The sequence below is a fragment of the Rhynchophorus ferrugineus genome, unplaced genomic scaffold (genome assembly GCF_030347505.1).
Source record: "Rhynchophorus ferrugineus isolate W39M unplaced genomic scaffold, kcgeb_rfMv2 rfM1, whole genome shotgun sequence".
Taxonomy (NCBI): domain Eukaryota; kingdom Metazoa; phylum Arthropoda; class Insecta; order Coleoptera; family Curculionidae; genus Rhynchophorus; species Rhynchophorus ferrugineus.
The window spans coordinates 79,463,463-79,489,012 of record NW_027472580.1 but is presented as its reverse complement, the minus strand read 5'-3'; the positions used below and the strand labels follow the sequence as shown (position 1 = coordinate 79,489,012).

The 25,550-nt window shown below is 30.6% G+C and overlaps 2 protein-coding genes and 10 long non-coding RNA genes across 12 annotated transcripts; 11 read left to right on the top strand and 1 right to left on the bottom strand.

Moving 5' to 3' along the window:
- Positions 1–157: 157 nt before the first annotated feature.
- EMC10 (ER membrane protein complex subunit 10) lies at positions 158–1,318 on the bottom strand. Its single transcript, XM_076394878.1, has 6 exons — positions 1,160–1,318; positions 935–1,105; positions 789–881; positions 555–739; positions 401–497; positions 158–349 (listed from the first exon to the last, which is right to left on the bottom strand). The coding sequence occupies exons 1-6, from the start codon at positions 1,232–1,234 to the stop codon at positions 269–271; spliced, it is 702 nt and encodes a 233-aa protein (XP_076250993.1). The 5' UTR covers positions 1,235–1,318; the 3' UTR covers positions 158–268.
- Positions 1,319–1,325: 7 nt separating this feature from the next.
- On the top strand, positions 1,326–2,790 carry Rbm13 (RNA-binding motif protein 13). Its single transcript, XM_076394867.1, has 8 exons — positions 1,326–1,447; positions 1,503–1,549; positions 1,606–1,749; positions 1,803–1,985; positions 2,041–2,170; positions 2,227–2,391; positions 2,446–2,520; positions 2,578–2,790. Exons 1-8 carry the CDS (start codon positions 1,433–1,435, stop codon positions 2,719–2,721), a joined length of 903 nt encoding a protein of 300 aa, XP_076250982.1. The 5' UTR covers positions 1,326–1,432; the 3' UTR covers positions 2,722–2,790.
- A 2,645-nt stretch (positions 2,791–5,435) lies between these two features.
- LOC143200181 (uncharacterized) lies at positions 5,436–6,655 on the top strand. Its single transcript, XR_013006657.1, has 4 exons — positions 5,436–5,575; positions 5,635–5,848; positions 5,910–6,167; positions 6,363–6,655. It is a non-coding gene; the product is annotated as an uncharacterized LOC143200181 (long non-coding RNA).
- A 1,237-nt stretch (positions 6,656–7,892) lies between these two features.
- On the top strand, positions 7,893–9,440 carry LOC143200192 (uncharacterized). The gene is made up of 5 exons (XR_013006663.1): positions 7,893–8,023; positions 8,083–8,166; positions 8,222–9,104; positions 9,164–9,247; positions 9,303–9,440. It is a non-coding gene; the product is annotated as an uncharacterized LOC143200192 (long non-coding RNA).
- Positions 9,441–9,760: 320 nt separating this feature from the next.
- LOC143200204 (uncharacterized) lies at positions 9,761–10,233 on the top strand. The gene is made up of 3 exons (XR_013006666.1): positions 9,761–9,897; positions 9,957–10,040; positions 10,096–10,233. It is a non-coding gene; the product is annotated as an uncharacterized LOC143200204 (long non-coding RNA).
- A 322-nt stretch (positions 10,234–10,555) lies between these two features.
- On the top strand, positions 10,556–11,735 carry LOC143200199 (uncharacterized). The gene is made up of 4 exons (XR_013006665.1): positions 10,556–10,688; positions 10,748–10,831; positions 11,460–11,542; positions 11,598–11,735. It is a non-coding gene; the product is annotated as an uncharacterized LOC143200199 (long non-coding RNA).
- A 4,717-nt stretch (positions 11,736–16,452) lies between these two features.
- Positions 16,453–16,970, top strand: LOC143200140 (uncharacterized). Its single transcript, XR_013006639.1, has 2 exons — positions 16,453–16,637; positions 16,833–16,970. It is a non-coding gene; the product is annotated as an uncharacterized LOC143200140 (long non-coding RNA).
- Positions 16,971–18,152: 1,182 nt separating this feature from the next.
- Positions 18,153–19,774, top strand: LOC143200146 (uncharacterized). Its single transcript, XR_013006641.1, has 5 exons — positions 18,153–18,681; positions 18,741–18,824; positions 18,880–19,442; positions 19,498–19,581; positions 19,637–19,774. It is a non-coding gene; the product is annotated as an uncharacterized LOC143200146 (long non-coding RNA).
- A 317-nt stretch (positions 19,775–20,091) lies between these two features.
- On the top strand, positions 20,092–20,562 carry LOC143200150 (uncharacterized). Its single transcript, XR_013006642.1, has 3 exons — positions 20,092–20,228; positions 20,288–20,371; positions 20,427–20,562. It is a non-coding gene; the product is annotated as an uncharacterized LOC143200150 (long non-coding RNA).
- A 755-nt stretch (positions 20,563–21,317) lies between these two features.
- Positions 21,318–23,041, top strand: LOC143200145 (uncharacterized). Its single transcript, XR_013006640.1, has 5 exons — positions 21,318–21,456; positions 21,516–21,599; positions 21,655–22,250; positions 22,310–22,393; positions 22,449–23,041. It is a non-coding gene; the product is annotated as an uncharacterized LOC143200145 (long non-coding RNA).
- A 946-nt stretch (positions 23,042–23,987) lies between these two features.
- LOC143200162 (uncharacterized) lies at positions 23,988–24,460 on the top strand. Its single transcript, XR_013006646.1, has 3 exons — positions 23,988–24,128; positions 24,184–24,267; positions 24,323–24,460. It is a non-coding gene; the product is annotated as an uncharacterized LOC143200162 (long non-coding RNA).
- Positions 24,461–24,801: 341 nt separating this feature from the next.
- Positions 24,802–25,246, top strand: LOC143200174 (uncharacterized). The gene is made up of 3 exons (XR_013006655.1): positions 24,802–24,912; positions 24,972–25,054; positions 25,110–25,246. It is a non-coding gene; the product is annotated as an uncharacterized LOC143200174 (long non-coding RNA).
- Positions 25,247–25,550: the final 304 nt, after the last annotated feature.

Sequence of the window (25,550 nt, the reverse complement as noted above, 5' to 3'; positions counted from 1 at the left end):
AAATACAGCTGAAAATGATTAGCACGTATTACAAAAGAGACAAAGTTTGATAATATCCACAAATTCATCTCATTAAAAGAATAGGCATATAATAAACATTAAGGCTTTTATTTATTTATTAGTTTATGAATATAAACTAACAAAAAAAATACAAAAATATTCATACCATTTTATTGACTAGTTAATAAATACAAATTGTATTAATTTTAGTACCTCTTTGTGTTACTTTTAGTACTCATACCTTTTTCCTAAAATGTATAAAAACAATCTATTGCCCACCACCCTGAGCTTCTGGATTTGTTGCCGAAGATATTACCATGACAATTACAACAGGTACTATATATATCCACTACAATTAACAAATTACATATTTGCCTAATCATCAATTTTATATACTTGCATATTTTGCTAAAAATGATCTATTATCTTTATGGTCATCTCTTTCTTTTGCTTCTTTTTCCTTCTGCAATTTGTCTATATATGTAGCAGTATCAGGGCTACAACAAAGTTACATCACAAAGTAATTATAATTGTTGAAATTTAAAAGAGCTTACATAATGCCTGTTTCAGTGTGTCTTACATAAACATTTGTGGTAAATTCACCTAATTTATCAATAGAAACATTTGAACCTTCACATGTTGCTTTTGATGCAATTACAAGAGATACCCCAATAACTCTACCCATATAATCAACAGATACAGATAACCTATCATCAAGTTCTGCTTCAGCTAACATACACTAAATAGCAATATTAGTATATATTTAAGAAGTTCCAATTTCTACTTACAGCTTTTATAGTAGAGATAAATGATCTCTCTATTTCATCATTAGCAATTACTGTTGCATTTATTCTATATAAATCATTATCATTTGCCAATTTCTAGAAATATGTTATAATCAGTAATAATACTTAATTTATTGTTTAAAACACACTTGGATCTGTATACGTTCAACATCTGTTAAACGTTTTTGATGGACAACGGCCTGCGAAAGACGCAAACTTGGTATCGTAATTGTACCTCTATCCTTAAATACTGGATTAGGGCCACCACTTAAAGCATGTTTCAAATTTATAACAACAGAACTATCATGTTCTATACAATTCTAAAAATGTATTAAATGATATTATATCAACATATCGACATGACAATTATCTACCCCATAGTTTATAAAAAGCCACACTAATAAACAAAATATTAAAAGTTGTTTCATTTTATAAAATACTCCAATCATAATTAACGTATTCAGTAATATAAATTAACCTAACTTGAAAATAAATGTTGATTTGACAGTTTCTTTCCGTCAAATGGTGCTATTGCCTTTTTTCTATAAAGAAGAAGTAACCATAGAGTAAACACATGTGACTTTCTGAGGTTACGTTACATTTTTTAAAAAGTTCACTCCAAACATACTAAATTAAAACTTTCAAAAATGCAACACGATGATGTAAGTTTCACAATTCAACGTATTTGCTTTGTAATTAAGACTAATTGTATTTCAGGTCGTATGGAGTGTTATCAATAAATCATTTTGCTCATATAAAATTAAGTAAGTATGTTTTGTTAGTTGAAAATGTTCCTTTTTTAAATTCTATAATATTACAGCACAAAAACTCAAAAATTATGCCGGAATGAGTACAATTTAACAGGTTTATGTAATAGATCATCTTGTCCATTAGCTAATAGTCAATATGCAACTATTAGAGAAGAAAAAGGTATAATTTATCTTTATATGAAAACAGCAGAAAGGTAAAAGGTGTTAACTAAGAATTATATATGATTATACTTGTATACAATTACAGATCAGCCTTCCCAAAGAAATTATGGGAAAAAATAAAACTATCTAGAAATTTTGAAAAAGCCATTCATCAAATTAATGAAAACCTTCTTTACTGGCCTGGATTCATTAAATCTAAATGCAAACAAAGGTTTGTGAAAATTACTCAATATCTCATAAGAATGAGAAAGTTGAAGCTTAGAAGACAGTAAGTATCTATTATTATAATTTTGTATATTTCTTAAACGAGTTATTTTTTTTAGAAAGCTTTTGGTACCCTTACAAAGAAATGTTGAAAGAAGAGAAAAACGTCGCGAAGAGAAAGCATTAATTGCTGCCAAAATAGAAAAAGGGGTTGAAAAGACTTTATTAGATAGACTCAAAAAGGGTGTTGTAAGTACACAGTGTTAAAACTCAAATTATAAATGTTATGAGTATATATTTCTTAGTATCAAGATTTATATAACATACCACAAACAGCATTTGATGAAGCCCAAGAAGAAAATGAGATAGAAGATGAAGAAGTAGAAAGTGAAAAAGAGATGGAATTGGAAACTGAAGGAGATGATGGTGTTGAATATGTAGCTGCCAATTCAGATGATGATAGTGATGTGGTAAAATAACACATTTTATATTATAGTGCAAATGTTGGTATTTCTTTTTTCTAGGAAAGTGACAGTGGACAACTAGAGACAGTAGATTTAGATAGCAGTTTTGAATCATCAGATGGATCAGATATAGAGGTTCATTTTCTTGTTTAATTAACACAATTAAAATTTTATAAACTTAAACATTTTCAGGATATTGTAAAACCAACTTCATCAAGTAAAAAAGGAAAATCAAGGATATCACCTGGACCATCAAGAAAAACTGGCAAGCCAAGAGTAGAAATTGAATATGAAGTAGAAACAGTATCCACCCCTCAAAAGGTGTCTACATATTAAATTTATAATACATGTAACTGTAAATAAAATTGTACTTTATACACTTTCTTAAATAAAACATTACTCTTATTTCTGTAAATTACTTTTCTTAGTGAGCAAAATTGCCAATTGAAAATAATAAGAATGTTATAAACCAGTGTAAGGGAAATGAAAGACAGATTTATAAATGTAAAAATTACTTCATTTTTGAGTATAATTTCTAACTGATTATACTCTAACAATACTCAATTTATTTATCTCATTAGTATAGAGGTTTTACAGAAGACCTTCAAAGTGCTGCTCCACTAGCTATTGCTTTTTCTTTAATGAAAATCATTTTCGACAAAATAATTTTTTGATGTGATGAAATTTGGTATCTTGAAAAACTAAGTGATTCTTCTTCTAGCTTAAAAAAAAAGTGTTAAAAAAAACTTTAAACCCATAAATTTGTCAAGTGTTGTATTTGCTTTGCTCGATTTCTTCATTTAATTAATTATGAAATTTAATGTGCAGACAGTTTAATCTGAATTTAGTATATTTATTGATGTACTATGTATTTTTAAAATAAATGACCACGACAAGCTATAAATATGATAAAAGTATAAGCAAAATATATGAGACACTTTACTTATTAAAGTAAAATGCTAAACGTAATGACTACATAAATTCAATATAAACCAAAATCGTTCAAGATAGTAAACGTCATAAGAGCATTAATGATGACTAGTAGTTTGTCAGTCTAGAATATTTGTCATAATCACAAATTATGTTATATATAGTTGATTTTATCCATAAAATTAAGAATTAACTATAAAACAAGATCAATTTGTATTTAGAATGATTTATTCTCAATAATTTATGTTTTCTTTAACTACATTAATATTCACATTTTGGTGTTTTATGTATCAATTTCTCTTTTTTCAAAATATATTTATTTAATAATGGATACACACTTAGCAACACACATGAAAAATGTTTAACCATAAATCAATATAAAATTACTTTGAAAGTTATTGTTATTGATATTAATTGACCTTTTGACTTTGCTCATATGAAGATGTATATACATATAATTATAATTAAATTAAATATTAATATGAATGTTATATTTCCTAGAAAATATTGTTATTATATTTCAAGAAATTGGTTTTGAATTATATGAAAAATCAATGTTATCAATTTTTGTGAAACAAAATTTTTAAGACTTTTATTATATAATATATAAATTAGAAATTGTACATGAACGAAGTTTAAATGTAATAAATATTTATTTCAATTTTTTAAAACAGTTTACTAGATATAAGATTAAATATATGAAATAATAAAACTATAATAATACAATTTCTAGAAATACTCAAGGTGTACTTAAATAACAAAAATATATTAAATACCTTTCAAAAATTCAAAGAATAAGATGAATAATTTCGTTTAAAATAATTTATTATATATTTATTTTTTAATTTGGTAAATAAAATTATTTGCACGCCCCTGATTAAAAATTCAAACTTTGTTCAAAATGTTATAGTTTCTTGAGACGGCACTATAAAAAATGCATATTTGTTGCTTGTAAGGAAAACCAGAGTGCCATGATTTTTTTCAAACCCGGCGATTTGCGCACTATGTTGCCGGTATACATTTTATATTTGTCATTATGTATAATGAATTTGTTTCAAATAAATTAAATTTAAATTTATATTAGAGAAAATTGAACACGTTTATTCGGCCAGATATTTGATTAATGTTCGCGTGTTAAAATATATCTGAAATCTTAAAGCCAAAGTTTATTTAGTTATACTGAAGTTGTTAATGAGCATCTTTCCAGGACCGTTGACAACGGCGCACATCGATGTCGAATTAGGGTCGTACTTGATTTCTGTTCCTTCGTAGTTGTACGAGCGGTGCCCTTCGGTGTGGGTCAACCCCGTCGCTCCGTGCAACAATTTTTATACATATTTTTTTCTTAAAAATTCACTTTAACCTAATGCTCTTTAATCGAATTCGTTCTTTTTTTATTCTATTGTGCCCTGCTGTGTTCCACAACGTGTAAGTTAATATTTCATATCTACTAATATAATTGCGCTGTATTAAGATATTAGTCATTGAGTAAACGCAAAATTTACATACATCAGAATAATTTTCCGGATTTCGTACGTATTTCTATCAAATTGTCATGTTTTGTTTCTATTTTCAGGTACGGGAAAATCAAAGCAACAACGTCGCGATATGCGCGCGTGATCTGGGTGCGCTAATGCAGCTGACGAGCCTGGATCGTCCTAGTCTTGGTGCACATTATCATTCCCTTGGTAGCAGGCCATTGGAGACTTTGATACGTTGTATGATATCGCCCGTTGCTTCGGCAACTTCTAGTCGATCGCCTTGCGGGTCTCCTACAGCTGGGGACCCGGAAGTTCGACCGATAGATGATGAGTGGGCTAGTATGGGTTGTCATTGGTGGTGGTTCGATAGATCTTCGTTCTTCCTTTTCCGGTGATAATGTGGGACTCGGCGTTCATCAGGACTAGTCACGCGAACAATTCGTTGAAGATTTTTGCCCAGGATGCCGGGAGGCCCGTGGTGACCATCCGGATTGTGCATTAACATGCCCAGCGTCACGATCGTCGGCGCGATAAAATCTTCCATTATTTTTGTTTATTCTCTTTTTGACCGATCACATTTTTTTTTGCGCCAACTCAAATTAAAAACAGTTTCAGCGCCGGTTCAGTCCAGACAATGAACGGTATGTTGTTAGTTTTTCGGTGAAAATCTGTTTTCATCGTCAAATTGGCTTCAGACAGTTCGTTGTTTCGGTCTGCGCTAGCGTTGAAGCTTCTTAATCGGAGCCAGCATATCCCAGCATCTGCTTCAGAAAAGTGAGGTGAGTATTTTCTTCCCATATTTCTAATACATCCATTTTTAATGTTGTTTTTCCTCTAGGACATTTCGCGTGCGCAGCGCGGGTGTTTGCAGTGTAGGTGAAGTGTGGTCCAACCCACGAGAGAATAAGGGTCCCGTCGAGCCCCATATCGTGTCATTAATTATTTTTGTAGGGATCGTCCGAATTCCCAAAAATATGTTGAGCACTCGAAGTGCACGTTACGTTTACATTGGGTTAGGACTGAAGCAAATATTAAAGGATATGGGATATCAGGTAAATTTCTCTCTTTGTATGGTTTTGTAACCATCGTTAATACAGCTCTGATTTGTTACAGATGGAGCTACAAACCGAGACGCGTCGCGTCGCGATTCCAGACCAGTACTCTAGCAATTTACGATGAACAGACAGCGATGATTATCATCTGCTATCTGACCAGCATAAATTGTCCCATTGCTGACATTTTAGGACGCCTTCCATGGGATATTTGTTTCTTGGAATCGTATTCAAAAAGGTCTGCAAATGGTATTACTGGCGCGGAAAGAACTTGTTGGGGACCTCAGCAGGATTATAGCCAACTTCCAGATGTCTCCAGGTACTTTTCTCGTTTTAACATAACTAAAATATTATCCACAAGATGTAATTTATGAGATTAAATATTTTCTGGGTTTCTGGATTTCATTTCTTGAATTTAAAATTACTTGATCATGTTGGATAGTATCAACTTTATGATGTTAATTTATATCACAGTGCTTTAATTATTTCTTATAATATAGTTTTCTTGTTTCAGGTAAGTGAGCGGTATGTTAATTGGATTTGAACGCGACACCTACGTATATCTTATTAATTAATGTGACTAAATGTGAATAGAGTGAGTGACTATAGCAGAATAAAAACACAGGTAAGATAACATATTCAATAATTGCTATGTTTTGTTTATGATATATTATGCAAAATTTTGAGATGATTTTTAGGACTAGATAAATCACATGAATAGTTATTAAATCAATATTTATAAAACGGTAAATAGACAAGAGATGAACTTATTCACACTTAAGAGATCTTTAATTATCTTGCAGCTAGGTAAGACAAATCATTTATCAGTAATTTAATTTAACTAGATTAGACTAGATTTCTTTTACATTTTTATGTTATTTAGATACTGGTAGACAATATATCCTTATTATGAATCATTCCCTTGGTGGTGTTGGGAGTCCCTTTTGTTCTAGTTTGGAATTTTTTAAAGGTACATATTTTAGTTAGTTTGATAGTAATTTTTATTTATTTATTTATTTTTCCAGAAAGAAGGCGAAATGTAGCATAATGAGGAACTATTGAACCACCAATGGCTTTTTATAGTCTACACTTTTTTTTCTTTCCTCTAGTTTCTCTTTAATACCTCCTTAATGAATATCTGCCCATGTTGTAATTCACACATTTGGAGTGTTATGTAAACAAACTTATAGTCATTTTATAATTTTGGGTACCAGAACATCTATGGACCAGAGTCATTTATCACATCATCCTGCAAATAACATCACATACATTATTTTTAACTCATCACAGTATCTGCGACAGTCCAATGTTATTCTGCTTTAGATATATTTCCCATACATCCATATAAAGTTAATTGCTACTGTTCTCCTTCAATTATATTTTATATGACTGTCATGTAATTAAGGAGAACCATTATATCCATGTGCACTGAAGGCACTGAAATATTTAGTTTCTTTTGTTTCCGGTATTGTAAGTATATAAACTATAGATTGAGGTCATCAGAACTCATCAGAAGGTAATTTGTGGAAATATTTGAGGTAGTTTGTTATTAAATTTCATTTACCTTTATTATATTTCAGATAGAATATACAGTGCATCAGCACTAGCATGGGAGAACTTTGGAGTTTCCATTTTATTTAATGTTGACTAACTTGTGCCCCTTTGCTAAATTTTCATTCCTATTCGTTCTCGTTAATACCTTTTCAATGATCCTCCTCAATGCACAAATTTGGGGTATTATTTATATCAACTTTACTCAACTACTGTCCAATATAATCATCCACTCCATAGTTTTAACAGTTAATTATTCTATATGTTCACCTTCAACAATACTCAATGCTCACATTCCACCATTGACTTAACATTATTTCTTTTCAATTTACATTCACTTACAGTTTTTTATAATTTTGGGTACCAAAACATCTATGGACTATAGTAAGCTATCACATCATCCTGCATATAACATTATATAATGACTTTTCAACTCGTCACAGCCTCAGCAACAGTCCAGTGTTATTCTGCTTTCCTTATACCTTCCATACATCCATATAAAGTTAATTGCTCCAGTTCTTCTTCAGTTGTATTGTTTAACTGTATCATGTAATTAAGGAGAACCACTACATCCATTTTGCACTGAAGACAATGAAATTTTTAGTTTCTTTTGTTTTCGATAATGTAAGTAGATAACCAATAGATTGAGCTATTTCATATTGCAACTTCAACTTATTTATTAGTTAGGAAGATGTCAAAAATCTTTAGAGGGCTTTTAGTCCAGTTATATTTTTAGAAGAATCCCTTAGAAGGCCTTTAATTAAAAGGTAAATATTTGAGGTAGTTTGTTAATAAATTTCATTTATCTTTATTATATTTCAGATCATATACATTCCATCATCACTAGCAGAGGAGAACATTTGAGTCTTTATTTTATTTAATGTAGACTAACTTAGTGCACCTATGCTTAATTTTCTTTCCTATATTTTCTCGTTGATACCTTCTCAATGGTCCTCCCATGTTGGAATGCACACATTTGGGGTATTATGTATACCAACTTTGCTCAACTACTGTCCACTATAATCTTTCACTCCAAAGTTTCAACAGTTAGTGTATATGTACACTTTCAACAATATTCATTGCTCAAATTTCACTATTTACTTAACATTTTTTCTTTTCAATTACATTCACTTATGTTCATTTTATAATGAATTACATCATCACAAGCAGGGGAGAACATTGGAGTCTCCATTTTATTTAACGTAGACTAACTTAGTGAACTTTTCCTAAATTCTCTTTCCTATTCTTTCTTGTTAATACCTACTCAATGATCCTCCCATATTGGAATGTACACATTTGGGGTATTATGTATGCCAACTATGCTCAACTACTGTCCAATATAATCTTTCACCTTCAACAATATTCATTTCTCACATTTCACCATTGACTTAAAATATTTTCTTTTCAATTTACATTCACTTACCGTTATTTTATAATTTTGGGTACCAAAACATCTATGGACTATAGTCAGCTATCACATCATCCTGCTTTTAACATCATATAATAACTTTTCAACTCATCACAGCCTCAGCAACAGTCCAGTGTTATTCTGCTTTCCATATACCTTCCATACATCCATATAAAGTTAATTGCTCCAGTTCTCCTTCGGTTGTATTGTATAAGTGGGTCATGTAGTTAAGGAGAACCTCTAAATCCATTTTGCACTGAAGACAGTGAAATGTTTAGTTCCTTTGTTTTCGATAATGTAAGTAGATAACCAATAGATTGAACTATTTCATAGTGCAACTTTAACTCATTTATTAGTTTGGAAGATGTCAAAACTCATCAGAGGGCATTTAGTCCAGTTATATTTTTAGAAGAATCCCTTAGAAGGCCTTTAATTAAAAGGTAAATATTTGAGGTAGATTGTTAATAAATATCATTTATCTTTATTATATTTCAGATAGAATATACACTCCATCATCACTAGCAGGGGAGAACATTGGAGTCTCCATTTTATTTAATGTAGACTGACTTGTGCGCCTTTGCTAAATTTTCTTTCCTATACTTTCTCGTTAATACCTCCTGAAGGATCTTCCCATGTTGGAATTCACACATTTGGGATATTATGTATAACAACTTTGCTTAACTACTGTCTAATATAATCTTCCACTCCAGAGTTTCATCAGTTAATTATTGTATATGTACACCTTCAACAATATTCAATGCTCGCATTTCACTATTTACTTAACATTTTTTCTTTTCAATTACGTTCACTACAGTCATTTTATAATTTTGGGTACCAAAACATCTATGTACTATAGTCAGTTATCACATCATCCTCCATATAGCATCATAAAATTACTTTTCAACTCATCACAGCCTCTTGAACAATCCAGTGTGATTCTGCTTTCCATATATCTTTCATACATCCATATAATGCTAATTGTTCTTGTTCTTCTGTTATATTGTATAAGTCTGTCATGTAATTAAGGAGATCCACTAAATCCATTTGCTCTGAAGACAGTGAAATTTTTAGTTCCTTTGTTTTCGATAATGTAAGTAGATAACCAATAGATTGAACTATTTCATAGTGCAACTTTAACTCATTTATTAGTTTGGAAGATGTCAAAACTCATCAGAGGGCATTTAGTCCAGTTATATTTTTAGAAGAATCCCTTAGAAGGCCTTTAATTAAAAGGTAAATATTTGAGGTAGATTGTTAATAAATATCATTTATCTTTATTATATTTCAGATAGAATGTACACTCCATCATCACTAGCAGGGGAGAACATTGGAGTCTCCATTTTATTTAATGTAGACTGACTTGTGCGCCTTTGCTAAATTTTCATTCCTATTCTTTCTCGTTAATACCTTTTCAACGATCCTCCCCAATGCACAAATTTGGGGTATTATTTATACCAACTTTGCTCAACTACTGTCCAATATAATCATCCACTCCATAGTTTTAAGAGTTAATTATTCTATATGTTCACCTTCAACAATATTCAATGCCGACATTTCACCATTGACTTAACATTTTTTCTTTTCAATTTATATTCACTTACAGTTTTTTATAATTTTGGGTACCAAAACATCTATGGACTATAGTCAGCTATCATATCATCCTGCATATACATCATATAATGACTTTTCAACTCATCACAGCCTCACCAACAGTCCAATGTTATTCTGCTTTCCATATACCTTCCATACATCCATATAAAGTTAATTGCTCCAGTTCTCCTTCGGTTATATTGTATAAGTGTGTTATGTAATTAAGGAGAACCACTAAATCCATTTATACTGAAGACAGGGAAAGTTTTAGTTTCTTTTGTTTTCGATAATGTAAGTAGATAATCAATAAATTGAGCTATTTCATATTGCAACTTTAACTTATTTATTAGTTTGGAAGATGTCAAAACTCATCAGAGGGTATTTAGTCCAGTTATATTTTTAGAAGAATCCCTTAGAAGGCCTTTAATTAAAAGGTAAATATTTGAGGTCGTTTGTTAATAAATTTCATTTATCTTTATTATATTTCAGATAGAATATACACTCCATCATCACTAGCAGAGGAGAACATTTGAGTCTTTATTTTATTTAATGTAGACTAACTTAGTGCACCTATGCTTAATTTTCTTTCATATATTTTCTCGTTGATACCTCCTCAATGGTCCTCCCATCTTGGAATGCACACATTTGGGGTATTATATATACCAACTTTTCTCAACTACCGTCCAATATAATCTTTCACTCCATAGTTTCAACAGTTAGTGTATATGTACACCTTCAACAATATTCATTGCTCACATTTCACTATTTACTTAACATTTTTTCTTTTCAATTACATTCACTTATATTCATTTTATAATTTTGGGTACCCAAACATCTATGAACTATAGTCAGTTTTCACATCAATGACTTTTCAACTCATCACAGTCTCAGCAACAGTCCAGTGTTATTATGCTTTCCATATACCTTCCATACATCCATATAAAGTTAACTGCTCCAATTCTCCTTCGGTTATATTGTATACGTGTGTCATGTAATTAAGGAGAACCACTAAATCCATTTACACTGAAGACAGTGAAAGTTTTAGTTTCTTTTGTTTTTTAGTTTGGATGATGTCAATGCTCATCAGAGGGTAGTATGTGGAATTATATTTTTAGAGAATCCCTTAGAGGGCCTTTAATTAAAAGGTAAATATTTGAGATAGTTTGTTTATAATTTTCTTTTATTTTTATTATATTTCAGAAAAAACCTACACTACACCAGCAACATCAACACTAGCAGGGGAGAATTTTGGAATCTTCAATTTATTTAATGTAGACTATCGTAGTCCACCTTTGCTAAATTTCCTTTCTTTTACTTTTTTTTAATACCGCGCCAGTGAACGGGTGCCTTTTTCACTAATTATCTACAATATTTTAATTAAATTTTTAACATTATGTCTTTCAATCATGCAAGAAGCTTTTTTTCATCTATTTTATAAAACAAAATTATTTTAGAATTTCAACAATTTATTAATATATATCTGCTTTACCAACGAACCAACTGTACATTTGGTTGATTTGTTGTCCAGTTGTTTAACATTTTCTTATTTTTTCTTTGAATAATTTTGGATTGAAGAGAACCTAAAGACTATTGACCATAATCAGATGAGACATAATCCTATATGCCCTTTATCATCTACACCATTTTCTTATTTGATAACGTTTATCATATTGGCACTACATATTATTGATATATATTATTCAATCATATTATATAATATGTATACTGACTATATATTATTATCCAACCCCACTGAGTAGTAAAAGGGTGTAGTAATAATTCCATGGGTACCGCAAACACTCAAGTTTATAGTTCCTTTTGTTCTTGGCATTGCAAATATATTATAAACAGATTGAGCTGTTGCATGTTTTGATTTCTATTTATCAATTAGATTAGGAGGCGTCTTCAAAAGTATTTAGAGTAGTTTGTAAAGTAATATTTCTTCTAAATTGCAATGAAGTTATATTGTACCAATTTATTTTAAAATATTCCCATTTAGAATTTAAATTATCTATAATTTCGAACTATTAATGTATCTAGTTGTATAAGTTTAATTTTAATATTTTACTTTTTATATTCATAACTGCAATTTTATTAACGGACGCTTTTTATGAAGGATTAAAAAGTAACATCCTTTATTATATTCTATATTTAAGGGCCCCAAATATAAAATATCTCAGAGGTAATTACTTGTTAATAATTCACATTAAGGTTAATTTTGTGTTAAATTTTATTTTTATTTGTTTATATTGTTTTTATTTTATCAAAGGAAATAAATAAACAAATAAGTAATGTAAAATGCAGTTGTGAGTTGCGTTGGTACTTTAAAAGTAACATTTTATAAAGTGTTAGCCAGTCCTTAATGTTAAATAAAAAAAAATTAATTGTGTATGTCTTTTATGTGAATCAGAAAATACAAAGAACACAACATTATATATTTGGATATTATTGTATGCCGTTCCTTTTAATACAGATGTCTGTAGTATATTTAGGTAATTTCCTGTACAGATTCCTGTAATGCCTGTTTATAGTTTTTTACTTCTCATTACAGATTTCTGCTGTAGTAGTATGAATCTTTCTATTAGTATAGCATTCTTGGTAGAGATGGTACCCCACAACAATAGAAAATTTGAAACTAAAATTAGATTTACTTTGATTTTGTATTAGTATCAGTAAGAAGTACCTATTGAAGTTAAAAGTTTGGGTTTAATATTACTAATTGTAATACTTTAGTCATTATGAGACAATAACTTATTATTTTTATTATAATTTAGAAGTAACAAAATTTGAAACAACCTGATCTTGCATTTCTTTAGAGTAATGTAAACGTATCTAGTGCCACCTTCATTAAGTTTCACTTCGTTTATTTTTTACTAAATACCCCCTGAATGAAGGCCCCCATCTTTCTACATGTATCTATATCCTTGAGCATTTTGTCTGTATTTTCTTTATTTACTTATTACTTGCAAAAAGTTCTATAAATAAAGTTGTACTCTGATTATTATGTACATTAACTTTACAAAGATAAAAAAAATATTAAAGATGCATTAAAATTTTATCTTTAAAAAATTATTAGCATTAAAAGTAATTGAAAGAAATAATTGAATTTTTAAGAAAATCTATCTATATAAATTTGGCATCATATGCTATACTTTTTATATTATTTTTAAATATTAGTAACATTTTTATTTTGCAATAGAAATAAAAGTATTTGAATTTAACTGTTTCCACTACAGTTGCTCAACAGATTGTTCCTACAGTTTAAAGCGTCATCCATTAGTTAGCCTGGAGAATCTATTATAAAGAAATAAACATATAAACATTTATTTCTCAGTTTTTTGATGTGATAAAATTTGGATTCTTGCAAATCTAAGTGATTCGTTTACTAGCCTAAAGATAAGTGTCATGAAAGCTTTAAATACATAAATTTTTCAAGTGTTTTATTTGCTTAACAATTGTTTCTGTTGTTTAATCTGTATTTAGTATATTTATTGATGTACTACATATTTTAAAAATAATTGACTAAGACAAGCTATAAATGTGATAAAAGTATAAGCAAAATATATAAGACACTTCGAAATTTACTTATTAAAATAAAATGCTAAACGTAATGGTAATAAATTCAATATAAGCCAAAATCGTTCAAGATAGTAAACGTCATTAATGATGTTTTAGTAGTTGGAATATCTGCCATAATAATAAATTGTTATTTAGCTGGTTTGATCAGATAATATAAAATTACTTTGAAAGTTATTGTTATTGATATTAATTGACCTTTTTGACCTTGCTCTTATGAAGATGTATATACATATAATTATAATTATAGACATAAAATATACATATACATATATAACATTAATATTAAATATTAATATTAGTGTTATATTGTCTAGAAAATATTATTATATTTCACGAAATAGGTTTTGTATTATATGAAGAATTAATGTTATTAATTATTGTGATGCAAAATTTTTAAGATTTTTATTATATAATATATAAATTAGAAATTGTACATTAACGAATTTTAAATATAATAAATATTTACTTCATTTTTTTAAAACTATTTTCTACATCTAAGGTTTAATATATTTAATAATAAAACTATAATAATAGAATTTCTAGAAATAGTCAGGGTGTACTTAAATAACAAAAAAATATAAAACACTTTCCAAAAATTCAAAGTATAAAATGAATAATTTCGTTTAAAATAATTTATTATATATTTATTTTTTTATTTGGTAAATAAAATTATTTGCACGCCCCTGATTAAAAATTCAAACTTTGTTCAAAATGTTATAGTTTCTTAAACGGCACTATAAAAAATGCATATTTGTTGCTTGTAAGGAAAACCAGAGCGCCATGATTTTTTTCAAATCCGGCGATTTGCGCACTATGTTGCCGGTATACGTTTTATATTTGTCATTATGTATAATGAATTTGTTTCAAATAAATTAAATTTAAATTTATATTAGAGAAAATTGAACACGTTTATTCGGCTAGATATTTGATTAATGCTCGCGTGTTAAAATATATCTGAAATCTTAAAGCAAAAGTTTATTTAGTTATACTGAAGTTGTTAATGAGCATCTTTCCAGGATCGTTGACAACGGCGCACATCGATGTCGAATTAGGGTCGTACTTGATTTCTGTTCCTTCGTAGTTGTACGAGCGGTGCCCTTCGGTGTGGGTCAACGCCGTCGCTCTGTGCAACAATTTTTATACATATTTTTTTCTTAAAAATTCACTTTAACCTAATGCTCTTTAATCGAATTCGTTCTTTTCTTATTCTATTGTGCCCTGCTGTGTTCCACAACGTGTAAGTTAATATTTCATATCTACTAAAATAATTGCGCTGTATTAAGATATTAGTCATTGAGTAAACGCAAAATTGACATATATCAGAATAATTTTCCGGATTTCGTACGTATTTCTATCAAATTGTGATGTTTTGTTTCTATTTTCAGGTACGGGAAAATCAAAGCAACAACGTCGCGTTATGCGCGCGTGATCTGGGTGCGCTAATGCAGCTGACGAGCCTGGATCGTCCTAGTCTTGGTGCACATTATCATTCCCTTGGTAGCAGGCCATTGCAGACTTTGATACGTTGTATGATATCGCCCGTTGCTTCGGCAACTTCTAGTCGATCGCCTTGCGGGTCTCCTACAGCTGGGGACCCGGAAGTTCGACCGATAGATGATGAGTGGGCTAGTATGGGTTGTCATTGGTGGTGGTTCGATAGATCTTCGTTCTTCCTTTTCCGGTGATAATGTGGGACTCGGCGTTCATCAGGACTAGTCACGCGAACAATTCGTTGAAGATTTTTGCCCAGGATGCCGGGAGGCCCGTGGTGACCATCCGGATTGTGCATTAACATGCCCAGCGTCACGATCGTCGGCGCGATAAAATCTTCCATTATTTTTGTTTATTCTCTTTTTGACCGATCACATTTTTTTTTGCGCCAACTCAAATTAAAAACAGTTTCAGCGCCGGTTCAGTCCAGACAATGAACGGTATGTTGTTAGTTTTTCGGTGAAAATCTGTTTTCATCGTCAAATTGGCTTCAGACAGTTCGTTGTTTCGGTCTGCACTAGCGTTGAAGCTTCTTAATCGGAGCCAGCATATCCCAGCATCTGCTTCAGAAAAGTGAGGTGAGTATTTTCTTCCCATATTTCTAATACATCCATTTTTAATGTTGTTTTTCCTCTAGGACATTTCGCGTGCGCAGCGCGGGTGTTTGCAGTGTAGGTGAAGTGTGGTCCAACCCACGAGAGAATAAGGGTCCCGTCGAGGCCCATATCGTGTCATTAATTATTTTTGTAGGGATCGTCCGAATTCCCAAAAATATGTTGAGCACTCGAAGTGCACGTTACGTTTACATTGGGTTAGGACTGAAGCAAATATTAAAGGATATGGGATATCAGGTAAATTTCTCTTTTTGTATGGTTTTGTAACCATCGTTAATACATCTCTGATTTGTTACAGATGGAGCTACAAACCGAGACGCGTCGCGTCGCGATTCCAGACCAGTACTCTAGCAATTTACGATGAACAGACAGCGATGATTATCATCTGCTATCTGACCAGCATAAATTGTCTCATTGCTGACATTTTAGGACGCCTTCCATGGGATATTTGTTTCTTGGAATCGTATTCAAAAAGGTCTGCAAATGGTATTACTGGCGCGGAAAGAACTTGTTGGGGACCGCAGCAGGATTATAGCCAACTTCCAGATGTCTCCAGGTACTTTTCTCATTTTAACATAACTAAAATATTATCCACAAGATGTAATTTATGAGATTAAATATTATCTGGGTTTCTTGATTTCATCTCTTAAATTTAAAATTACTTGATCATGTTGGATAGTATCAACTTTATGATGTTAATTTATATCACAGTGCTTTAATTATTTCTTATAATATAGTTTTCTTGTTTCAGGTAAGTGAGCGGTATGTTAATTGGATTTGAACGCGATACCTACGTATATCTTATTAATTAATGTGACTAAATGTGAATAGAGTGAGTGACTATAGCAGAATAAAAACACAGGTAAGATAGCATATTCAATAATTGCTATGTTTTGTTTATGATATATTATGCAAAATTTTGAGATGATTTTTAGGGCTAGATAAACCACATGAATAGTTACTAAATCAATATTTATAAAACGGTAAATAGACAAAAGATGAACTTATTCACACGTAAGAGATCTTTAATTATCTTGCAGCTAGGTAAGATAAATCGTTTATCAGTAATTTAATTTAACTAGATTAGACTAGATTTCTTTTACATTTTTATGTTATTTAGATACTGGTAGACAATATATCTTTATTATGAAGAATCATTCCCTTGGTGATGTTGGGAGTCCCTTTTGTTCTAGTTTGGAATTTTTTAAAGGTACATATTTTAGTTAGTTTGATAGTAATTTTTATTTATTTATTTATTTTTCCAGAAAGAAGGCGAAATGTAGCATAATGAGGAACTATTGAACCACCAATGGCTTTTTATAGTCTACACCTTTTTTTTCTTTCCTCTAGTTTCTCTTTAATACCTCCTCAATGAATATCTGCCCGTGTTGTAATTCATACATTTGGAGTGTTATGTAAACAAACTTTGCTCAACTACTGTCCAATATAATCTTCCACTCCATATTTTCATCAGTTAATTAATGTATATGTACACCTTCAACAATATTCAATCCTCACATTCCACCATTTACTTTACATTTTTTCTTTTCAATTTACATTCACTTATAGTCATTTTATAATTTTGGGTACCAGAACATCTATGGACCATAGTCATTTATCACATTATCCTGCATATAACATCATATACATTATTTTTAACTCATCACAGTCTCTGCAACAGTCCAGTGTTATTCTGCTTTACATATATTTTCCATACATCCATATAAAGTTAATTGCTACTGTTCTCCTTCAATTATATTGTATATGACTGTCATGTAATAAAGGAGCACCATTATATCCATTTGCACTGAAGGCACTGAAATATTTAGTTTCTTTTGTTTCCGCCATTGTAAGTATATAGACTATAGATTGAGCTCATCAGAACTCATCAGAAGGTAGTTTGTGGAGTTATATTTTTAGAAGAATCTCTCAGAGGGGTTTTAATTAAAAGGTAAATATTTGAGGTAGTTTGTTATTAAATTTCATTTACCCTTATTATATTTCAGATAGAATATACACTGCATCAGCACTAGCATGGGAGAACATTGGAGTTTCCATTTTATTTAATTTAGACTAACTTGTGCGCCTTTGCAAAATTTTCATTCCTATTCTTTCTCGTTAATACCTTTTCAACGATCCTCCCCAATGCACAAATTTGGGGTATTATTTATACCAACTTTGCTAACTACTGTCCAATATATTCATCCACTCCATAGTTTTAAGAGTTAGTTATTCTATATGTTCACCTTCAACAATATTCAATGCTGACATTTCACCATTGACTTAACATTTTTTCTTTTCAATTTACACTCACTTGCAGTTTTTTATAATTTTGGGTACCAAAACATCTATGGACTATAGACAGCTATCACATCATCCTGCATATAACATCATATAATGACTTTTCAACTCATCACAGCTTCACCAAAAGTCCAGTGTTATTCTGCTTTCCATATACCTTCCATACATCCATATAAAGTTAATTGCTCCAGTTCTCCTTCAGTTGTATTGTTTAACTGTATCATGTAATTAAGGAGAACCACTACATCCATTTTGCACTGAAGACAATGAAATTTTTAGTTTCTTTTGTTTTCGATAATGTAAGTAGATAACCAATAGATTGAGCTATTTCATATTGCAACTTCAACTTATTTATTAGTTAGGAAGATGTCAAAACTCTTTAGAGGGCTTTTAGTCCAGTTATATTTTTAGAAGAATCCCTTAGAAGGCCTTTAATTAAAAGGTAAATATTTGAGGTCGTTTGTTAATAAATTTCATTTATCTTTATTATATTTCAGATCATATACATTCCATCATCACTAGCAGAGGAGAACATTTGAGTCTTTATTTTATTTAATGTAGACTAACTTAGTGCACCTATGCTTAATTTTCTTTCCTATATTTTCTCGTTAATACCTACTCAATGATCCTCCCATATTGGAATGTACACATTTGGGGTATTATGTATGCCAACTATGCTCAACTACTGTCCAATATAATCTTTCACCTTCAACAATATTCATTTCTCACATTTCACCATTGACTTAAAATATTTTCTTTTCAATTTACATTCACTTACCGTTATTTTATAATTTTGGGTACCAAAACATCTATGGACTATAGTCAGCTATCACATCATCCTGCTTTTAACATCATATAATAACTTTTCAACTCATCACAGCCTCAGCAACAGTCCAGTGTTATTCTGCTTTCCATATATCTTCCATACAGCCATATAAAGTTAATTGCTCCTGTTCTCCTTCAATTATATTGTATAAGTCTGTCGTTTAATAAAGGAGAACCACTAAATCCACTTGATCTGAAGACACTGTAAATTTTAGATTCTTTTGTTTTGGGCAATGTAAGTTTATAACCAATAGATTGTGCTATTTCATATTGCAACTTTAACTTATTAGTTTGGAACATGTCAAAACTCATCAGAGGGTGGTTTGTGGACTAATATTTTTAGAAGAATCCCTTAGAGGACCTTTAATTAAAAGGTAAATATTTGAGGTTATATGTTAATAAATTTCATTTATCTTTATTATATTTCAGATAGAATATACACTCCATCATCACTAGCAGGGGAGAACATTGGAGTCTCCATTTTATTTAATGTAGACTAACTTGTACGCCTTTGCTAAATGTTCATTCCTATTCTTTCTCGTTAATACCTTTTCAATGATCCTCCCCAATGCACACATTTGGGGTATTATTTATACCAACTTTGCCAACTACTGTCCAATATAATCATTCACTCCATAGTTTCAACAGTTAATTATTCTATATGTTCACCTTCAACAGTAGTCAATGCTGACATTTCACAATTGACTTAACATTTTTTCTTTTCTGTTTATATTCATTTACAGTCATTTTATAATTTTGGGTACCAAAACATCTATGAACTATAGTCAGTTATCACATGTTCCTCCATATAACATCATAAAATTACTTTTCAACTCATCACAGCCTCTTCAACAGTCCAGTGTGATTCTGCTTTCCATATATTTTTCGTACATCCATATAATGTTAATTGTTCCTTTTCTTTTGTTATATTGTATAAGTCTGTCATGTAATTAAGGAGAACCACTACATCCATTTTGCACTGAAGACAGTGAAATTTTTAGTTTCTTTTGTTTTCGATAATGTAAGTAGATAACCAATAGATTGAGGTATTTCATATTGCAACTTCAACTTATTTATTAGTTTGGAAGATGTCAAAACTCATCAGAGGGCATTTAGTCCAGTTATATTTTTAGAAGAATCCCTTAGAAGGCCTTTAATTAAAAGGTAAATATTTGAGGTAGTTTGTTAATAATTTTCATTTATCTTTATTATATTTCAGATCATATACATTCCATCATCACTAGCAGAGGAGAACATTTGAGTCTTTATTTTATTTAATGTAGACTAACTTAGTGCACATATGCTTAATTTTCTTTCCTATATTTTCTCGTTGATACCTCCTCAATGGTCCTCCCATGTTGGAATGCACACATTTAGGGTATTATGTATACCAACTTTGCTCAACTACTGTCCATTATAATCTTTCACTCCAGAGTTTCAACAGTTAGTGTATATGTACACCTTCAACAATATTCATTGCTCACATTTCACCATTGACTTAAAATATTTTCTTTTCAATTTACATTCACTTACAGTTATTTTATAATTTTGAGTACCAAAACATCTATGGACTATAGTCAGTTATCACATAATCCTCCATATAATATAATATATTGTTAATTGTTCCTCTTCTTCTGTTATAATGTATAAATCTGTTATATAATTTCATCATCACTAGCGGAGGAGAACATTTGAGTCTTTATTTTATTTAATGTAGACTAATTTAGTGCACCTATGCTTAATTTTCTTTCCTATATTTTCTCGTTGATACCTCCTCAATGGTCCTCCCATGTTGGAATGCACACATTTGGGGTATTATGTATACCAACTTTGCTCAACTACTGTCCAATATAATCTTTCACTCCAGAGTTTCAACAGTTAGTGTATATGTACACCTTCAACAATATTCATTGCTCACATTTCACCATTGACTTAAAATATTTTCTTTTCAATTTACATTCACTTACAGTTATTTTATAATTTTGAGTACCAAAACATCTATGGACTATAGTCAGCTACCACATCATCCTGCTTTTAATATCACATAATAACTTTTCAACTCATCACAGCCTCAGCAACAGTCCAGTGTTATTCTGCTTTCCATATACCTTCCATACATCCATATAAAGTTAATTGCTCCAGTTCTCCTTCGGTTGTATTGTATAAGTGGGTCATGTAGTTAAGGAGAACCTCTAAATCCATTTTGCACTGAAGACAGTGAAATGTTTAGTTCCTTTGTTTTCGATAATGTAAGTAGATAACCAATAGATTGAACTATTTCATAGTGCAACTTTAACTCATTTATTAGTTTGGAAGATGTCAAAACTCATCAGAGGGCATTTAGTCCAGTTATATTTTTAGAAGAATCCCTTAGAAGGCCTTTAATTAAAAGGTAAATATTTGAGGTAGATTGTTAATAAATATCATTTATCTTTATTATATTTCAGATAGAATATACACTCCATCATCACTAGCAGGGGAGAACATTGGAGTCTCCATTTTATTTAATGTAGACTGACTTGTGCGCCTTTGCTAAATTTTCTTTCCTATACTTTCTCGTTAATACCTCCTGAAGGATCTTCCCATGTTGGAATTCACACATTTGGGATATTATGTATAACAACTTTGCTTAACTACTGTCTAATATAATCTTCCACTCCAGAGTTTCATCAGTTAATTATTGTATATGTACACCTTCAACAATATTCAATGCTCGCATTTCACTATTTACTTAACATTTTTTCTTTTCAATTACGTTCACTACAGTCATTTTATAATTTTGGGTACCAAAACATCTATGTACTATAGTCAGTTATCACATCATCCTCCATATAGCATCATAAAATTACTTTTCATCTCATCACAGCCTCTTGAACAATCCAGTGTGATTCTGCTTTCCATATATCTTTCATACATCCATATAATGCTAATTGTTCTTGTTCTTCTGTTATATTGTATAAGTCTGTCATGTAATTAAGGAGATCCACTAAATCCATTTGCTCTGAAGACAGTGAAATTTTTAGTTTCCTTGGTTTTCGATAATGTAAGTATATAACCAATAGATTGAACTATTTCATAGTGCAACTTTAACTTATTTATTAGTTTGGAAGATGTCAAAACTCATCAGAGGGCATTTAGTCCAGTAATATTTTTAGAAGAATCCTTTAGAAGGCCTTTAATTAAAAGGTAAATATTTGAGGTAGATTGTTAATAAATATCATTTATCTTTATTATATTTCAGATAGAATGTACACTCCATCATCACTAGCAGGGGAGAACATTGGAGTCTCCATTTTATTTAATGTAGACTGACTTGTGCGCCTTTGCTAAATTTTCATTCCTATTCTTTCTCGTTAATACCTTTTCAACGATCCTCCCCAATGCACAAATTTGGGGTATTATTTATACCAACTTTGCTCAACTACTGTCCAATATAATCATCCACTCCATAGTTTTAAGAGTTAATTATTCTATATGTTCACCTTCAACAATATTCAATGCCGACATTTCACCATTGACTTAACATTTTTTCTTTTCAATTTATATTCACTTACAGTTTTTTATAATTTTGGGTACCAAAACATCTATGGACTATAGTCAGCTATCACATCATCCTGCATATACATCATATAATGACTTTTCAATTCATCACAGCCTCACCAACAGTCCAATGTTATTCTGCTTTCCATATACCTTCCATACATCCATATAAAGTTAATTGCTCCAGTTCTCCTTCGGTTATATTGTATAAGTGTGTTATGTAATTAAGGAGAACCACTAAATCCATTTATACTGAAGACAGGGAAAGTTTTAGTTTCTTTTGTTTTCGATAATGTAAGTAGATAATCAATAAATTGAGCTATTTCATATTGCAACTTTAACTTATTTATTAGTTTGGAAGATGTCAAAACTCATCAGAGGGTATTTAGTCCAGTTATATTTTTAGAAGAATCCCTTAGAGGGCCTTTAATTAAAAGGTAAATATTTGAGGTCGTTTGTTAATAAATTTCATTTATCTTTATTATATTTCAGATAGAATATACACTCCATCATCACTAGCAGAGGAGAACATTTGAGTCTTTATTTCATTTAATGTAGACTAACTTAGTGCACCTATGCTTAATTTTCTTTCCTATATTTTCTCGTTGATGCCTCCTCAATGGTCCTCCCATGTTGGAATGCACACATTTGGGGTATTATGTATACCAACTTTGCTCAACTACTGTCTAATATAATCTTTCACTCCAGAGTTTCATCAGTTAGTGTATATGTACACTTTCAACAATATTCATTGCTCAAATTTCACTATTTACTTAACATTTTTTCTTTTCAATTACATTCACTTATGTTCATTTTATAATGAATTGTATTGTTTAACTGTATCATGTAATTAAGGAGAACCACTACATCCAAATTATCTTTCCTATTCTTTCTTGTTAATACCTACTCAATGATCCTCCCATATTGGAATGTACACATTTGGGGTATTATGTATGCCAACTATGCTCAACTACTGTCCAATATAATCTTTCACTCCAGAGTTTCAACAGTTAGTATATATGTACACCTTCAACAATATTCATTGCTCACATTTCACCATTGACTTAAAATATTTTCTTTTCAATTTACATTCACTTACAGTTATTTTATAATTTTGGGTACCAAAACATCTATGGACTATAGTCAACTATCACATCCTCCTGCTTTTAAAATCATATAATAACTTTTCAACTCATCACAGCCTCAGCAACAGTCCAGTGTTATTCTGCTTTCCATATATCTTCCATACAGCCATATAAAGTTAATTGCTCCTGTTCTCCTTCAATTATATTGTATAAGTCTGTCGTTTAATAAAGGAGAACCACTAAATCCACTTGATCTGAAGACACTGTAAATTTTAGATTCTTTTGTTTTGGGCAATGTAAGTTTATAACCAATAGATTGTGCTATTTCATATTGCAACTTTAACTTATTAGTTTGGAACATGTCAAAACTCATCAGAGGGTGGTTTGTGGACTAATATTTTTAGAAGAATCCCTTAGAGGACCTTTAATTAAAAGGTAAATATTTGAGGTTATATGTTAATAAATTTCATTTATCTTTATTATATTTCAGATAGAATATACACTCCATCATCACTAGCAGGGGAGAACATTGGAGTCTCCATTTTATTTAATGTAGACTAACTTGTACGCCTTTGCTAAATGTTCATTCCTATTCTTTCTCGTTAATACCTTTTCAATGATCCTCCCCAATGCACACATTTGGGGTATTATTTATACCAACTTTGCCAACTACTGTCCAATATAATCATTCACTCCATAGTTTCAACAGTTAATTATTCTATATGTTCACCTTCAACAGTAGTCAATGCTGACATTTCACAATTGACTTAACATTTTTTCTTTTCTGTTTATATTCACTTACAGTCATTTTATAATTTTGGGTACCAAAACATCTATGAACTATAGTCAGTTATCACATGTTCCTCCATATAACATCATAAAATTACTTTTCAACTCATCACAGCCTCTTCAACAGTCCAGTGTGATTCTGCTTTCCATATATTTTTCGTACATCTATATAATGTTAATTGTTCCTTTTCTTTTGTTATATTGTATAAGTCTGTCATGTAATTAAGGAGATCCACTAAATCCATTTGCTCTGAAGACAGTGAAATTTTTAGTTCCTTTGTTTTCGATAATGTAAGTAGATAACCAATAGATTGAGCTATTTCATATTGCAACTTTAACTTATTTATTAGTTTGGAAGATGTCAAAACTCATCAGAGGGCATTTAGTCCAGTTATATTTTTAGAAGAATCCCTAGAAGGCCTTTAATTAAAAGGTAAATATTTGAGGTAGATTGTTAATAAATATCATTTAACTTTATTATATTTCAGATAGAATATACACTCCATCATCACTAGCAGGGGAGAACATTGGAGTCTCCATTTTATTTAATGTAGACTGACTTGTGCGCCTTTGCTAAATTTTCTTTCCTATACTTTCTCGTTAATACCTCCTGAAGGATCTTCCCATGTTGGAATTCACACATTTGGGGTATTATGTATAACAACTTTGCTTAACTACTGTCTAATATAATCTTCCACTCCAGAGTTTCATCAGTTAATTATTGTATATGTACACCTTCAACAATATTCAATGCTCGCATTTCACTATTTACTTAACATTTTTTCTTTTCAATTACGTTCACTACAGTCATTTTATAATTTTGGGTACCAAAACATCTATGTACTATAGTCAGTTATCACATCATCCTCCATATAGCATCATAAAATTACTTTTCATCTCATCACAGCCTCTTGAACAATCCAGTGTGA

What these genes read in the sequence shown, in the direction of transcription:
- EMC10 (XM_076394878.1), bottom strand. Translation starts at nt 1,234, where the DNA reads ATGATTGGAGTATTTTATAAAATGAAACAACTTTTAATATTTTGTTTA. An exon ending in TTATCTCTACTATAAAAGCT is followed by an intron (nt 740 to 788) that starts GTAAGTAGAAAT and finishes ATTGCTATTTAG; the next exon opens with TGTATGTTAGCTGAAGCAGA. An exon ending in CACACTGAAACAGGCATTAT is followed by an intron (nt 498 to 554) that starts GTAAGCTCTTTT and finishes ACTTTGTTGTAG; the next exon opens with CCCTGATACTGCTACATATA.
- Rbm13 (XM_076394867.1), top strand. An exon ending in AAGTTGAAGCTTAGAAGACA is followed by an intron (nt 1,986 to 2,040) that starts GTAAGTATCTAT and finishes TATTTTTTTTAG; the next exon opens with AAAGCTTTTGGTACCCTTAC. An exon ending in ATAGACTCAAAAAGGGTGTT is followed by an intron (nt 2,171 to 2,226) that starts GTAAGTACACAG and finishes TATATTTCTTAG; the next exon opens with TATCAAGATTTATATAACAT.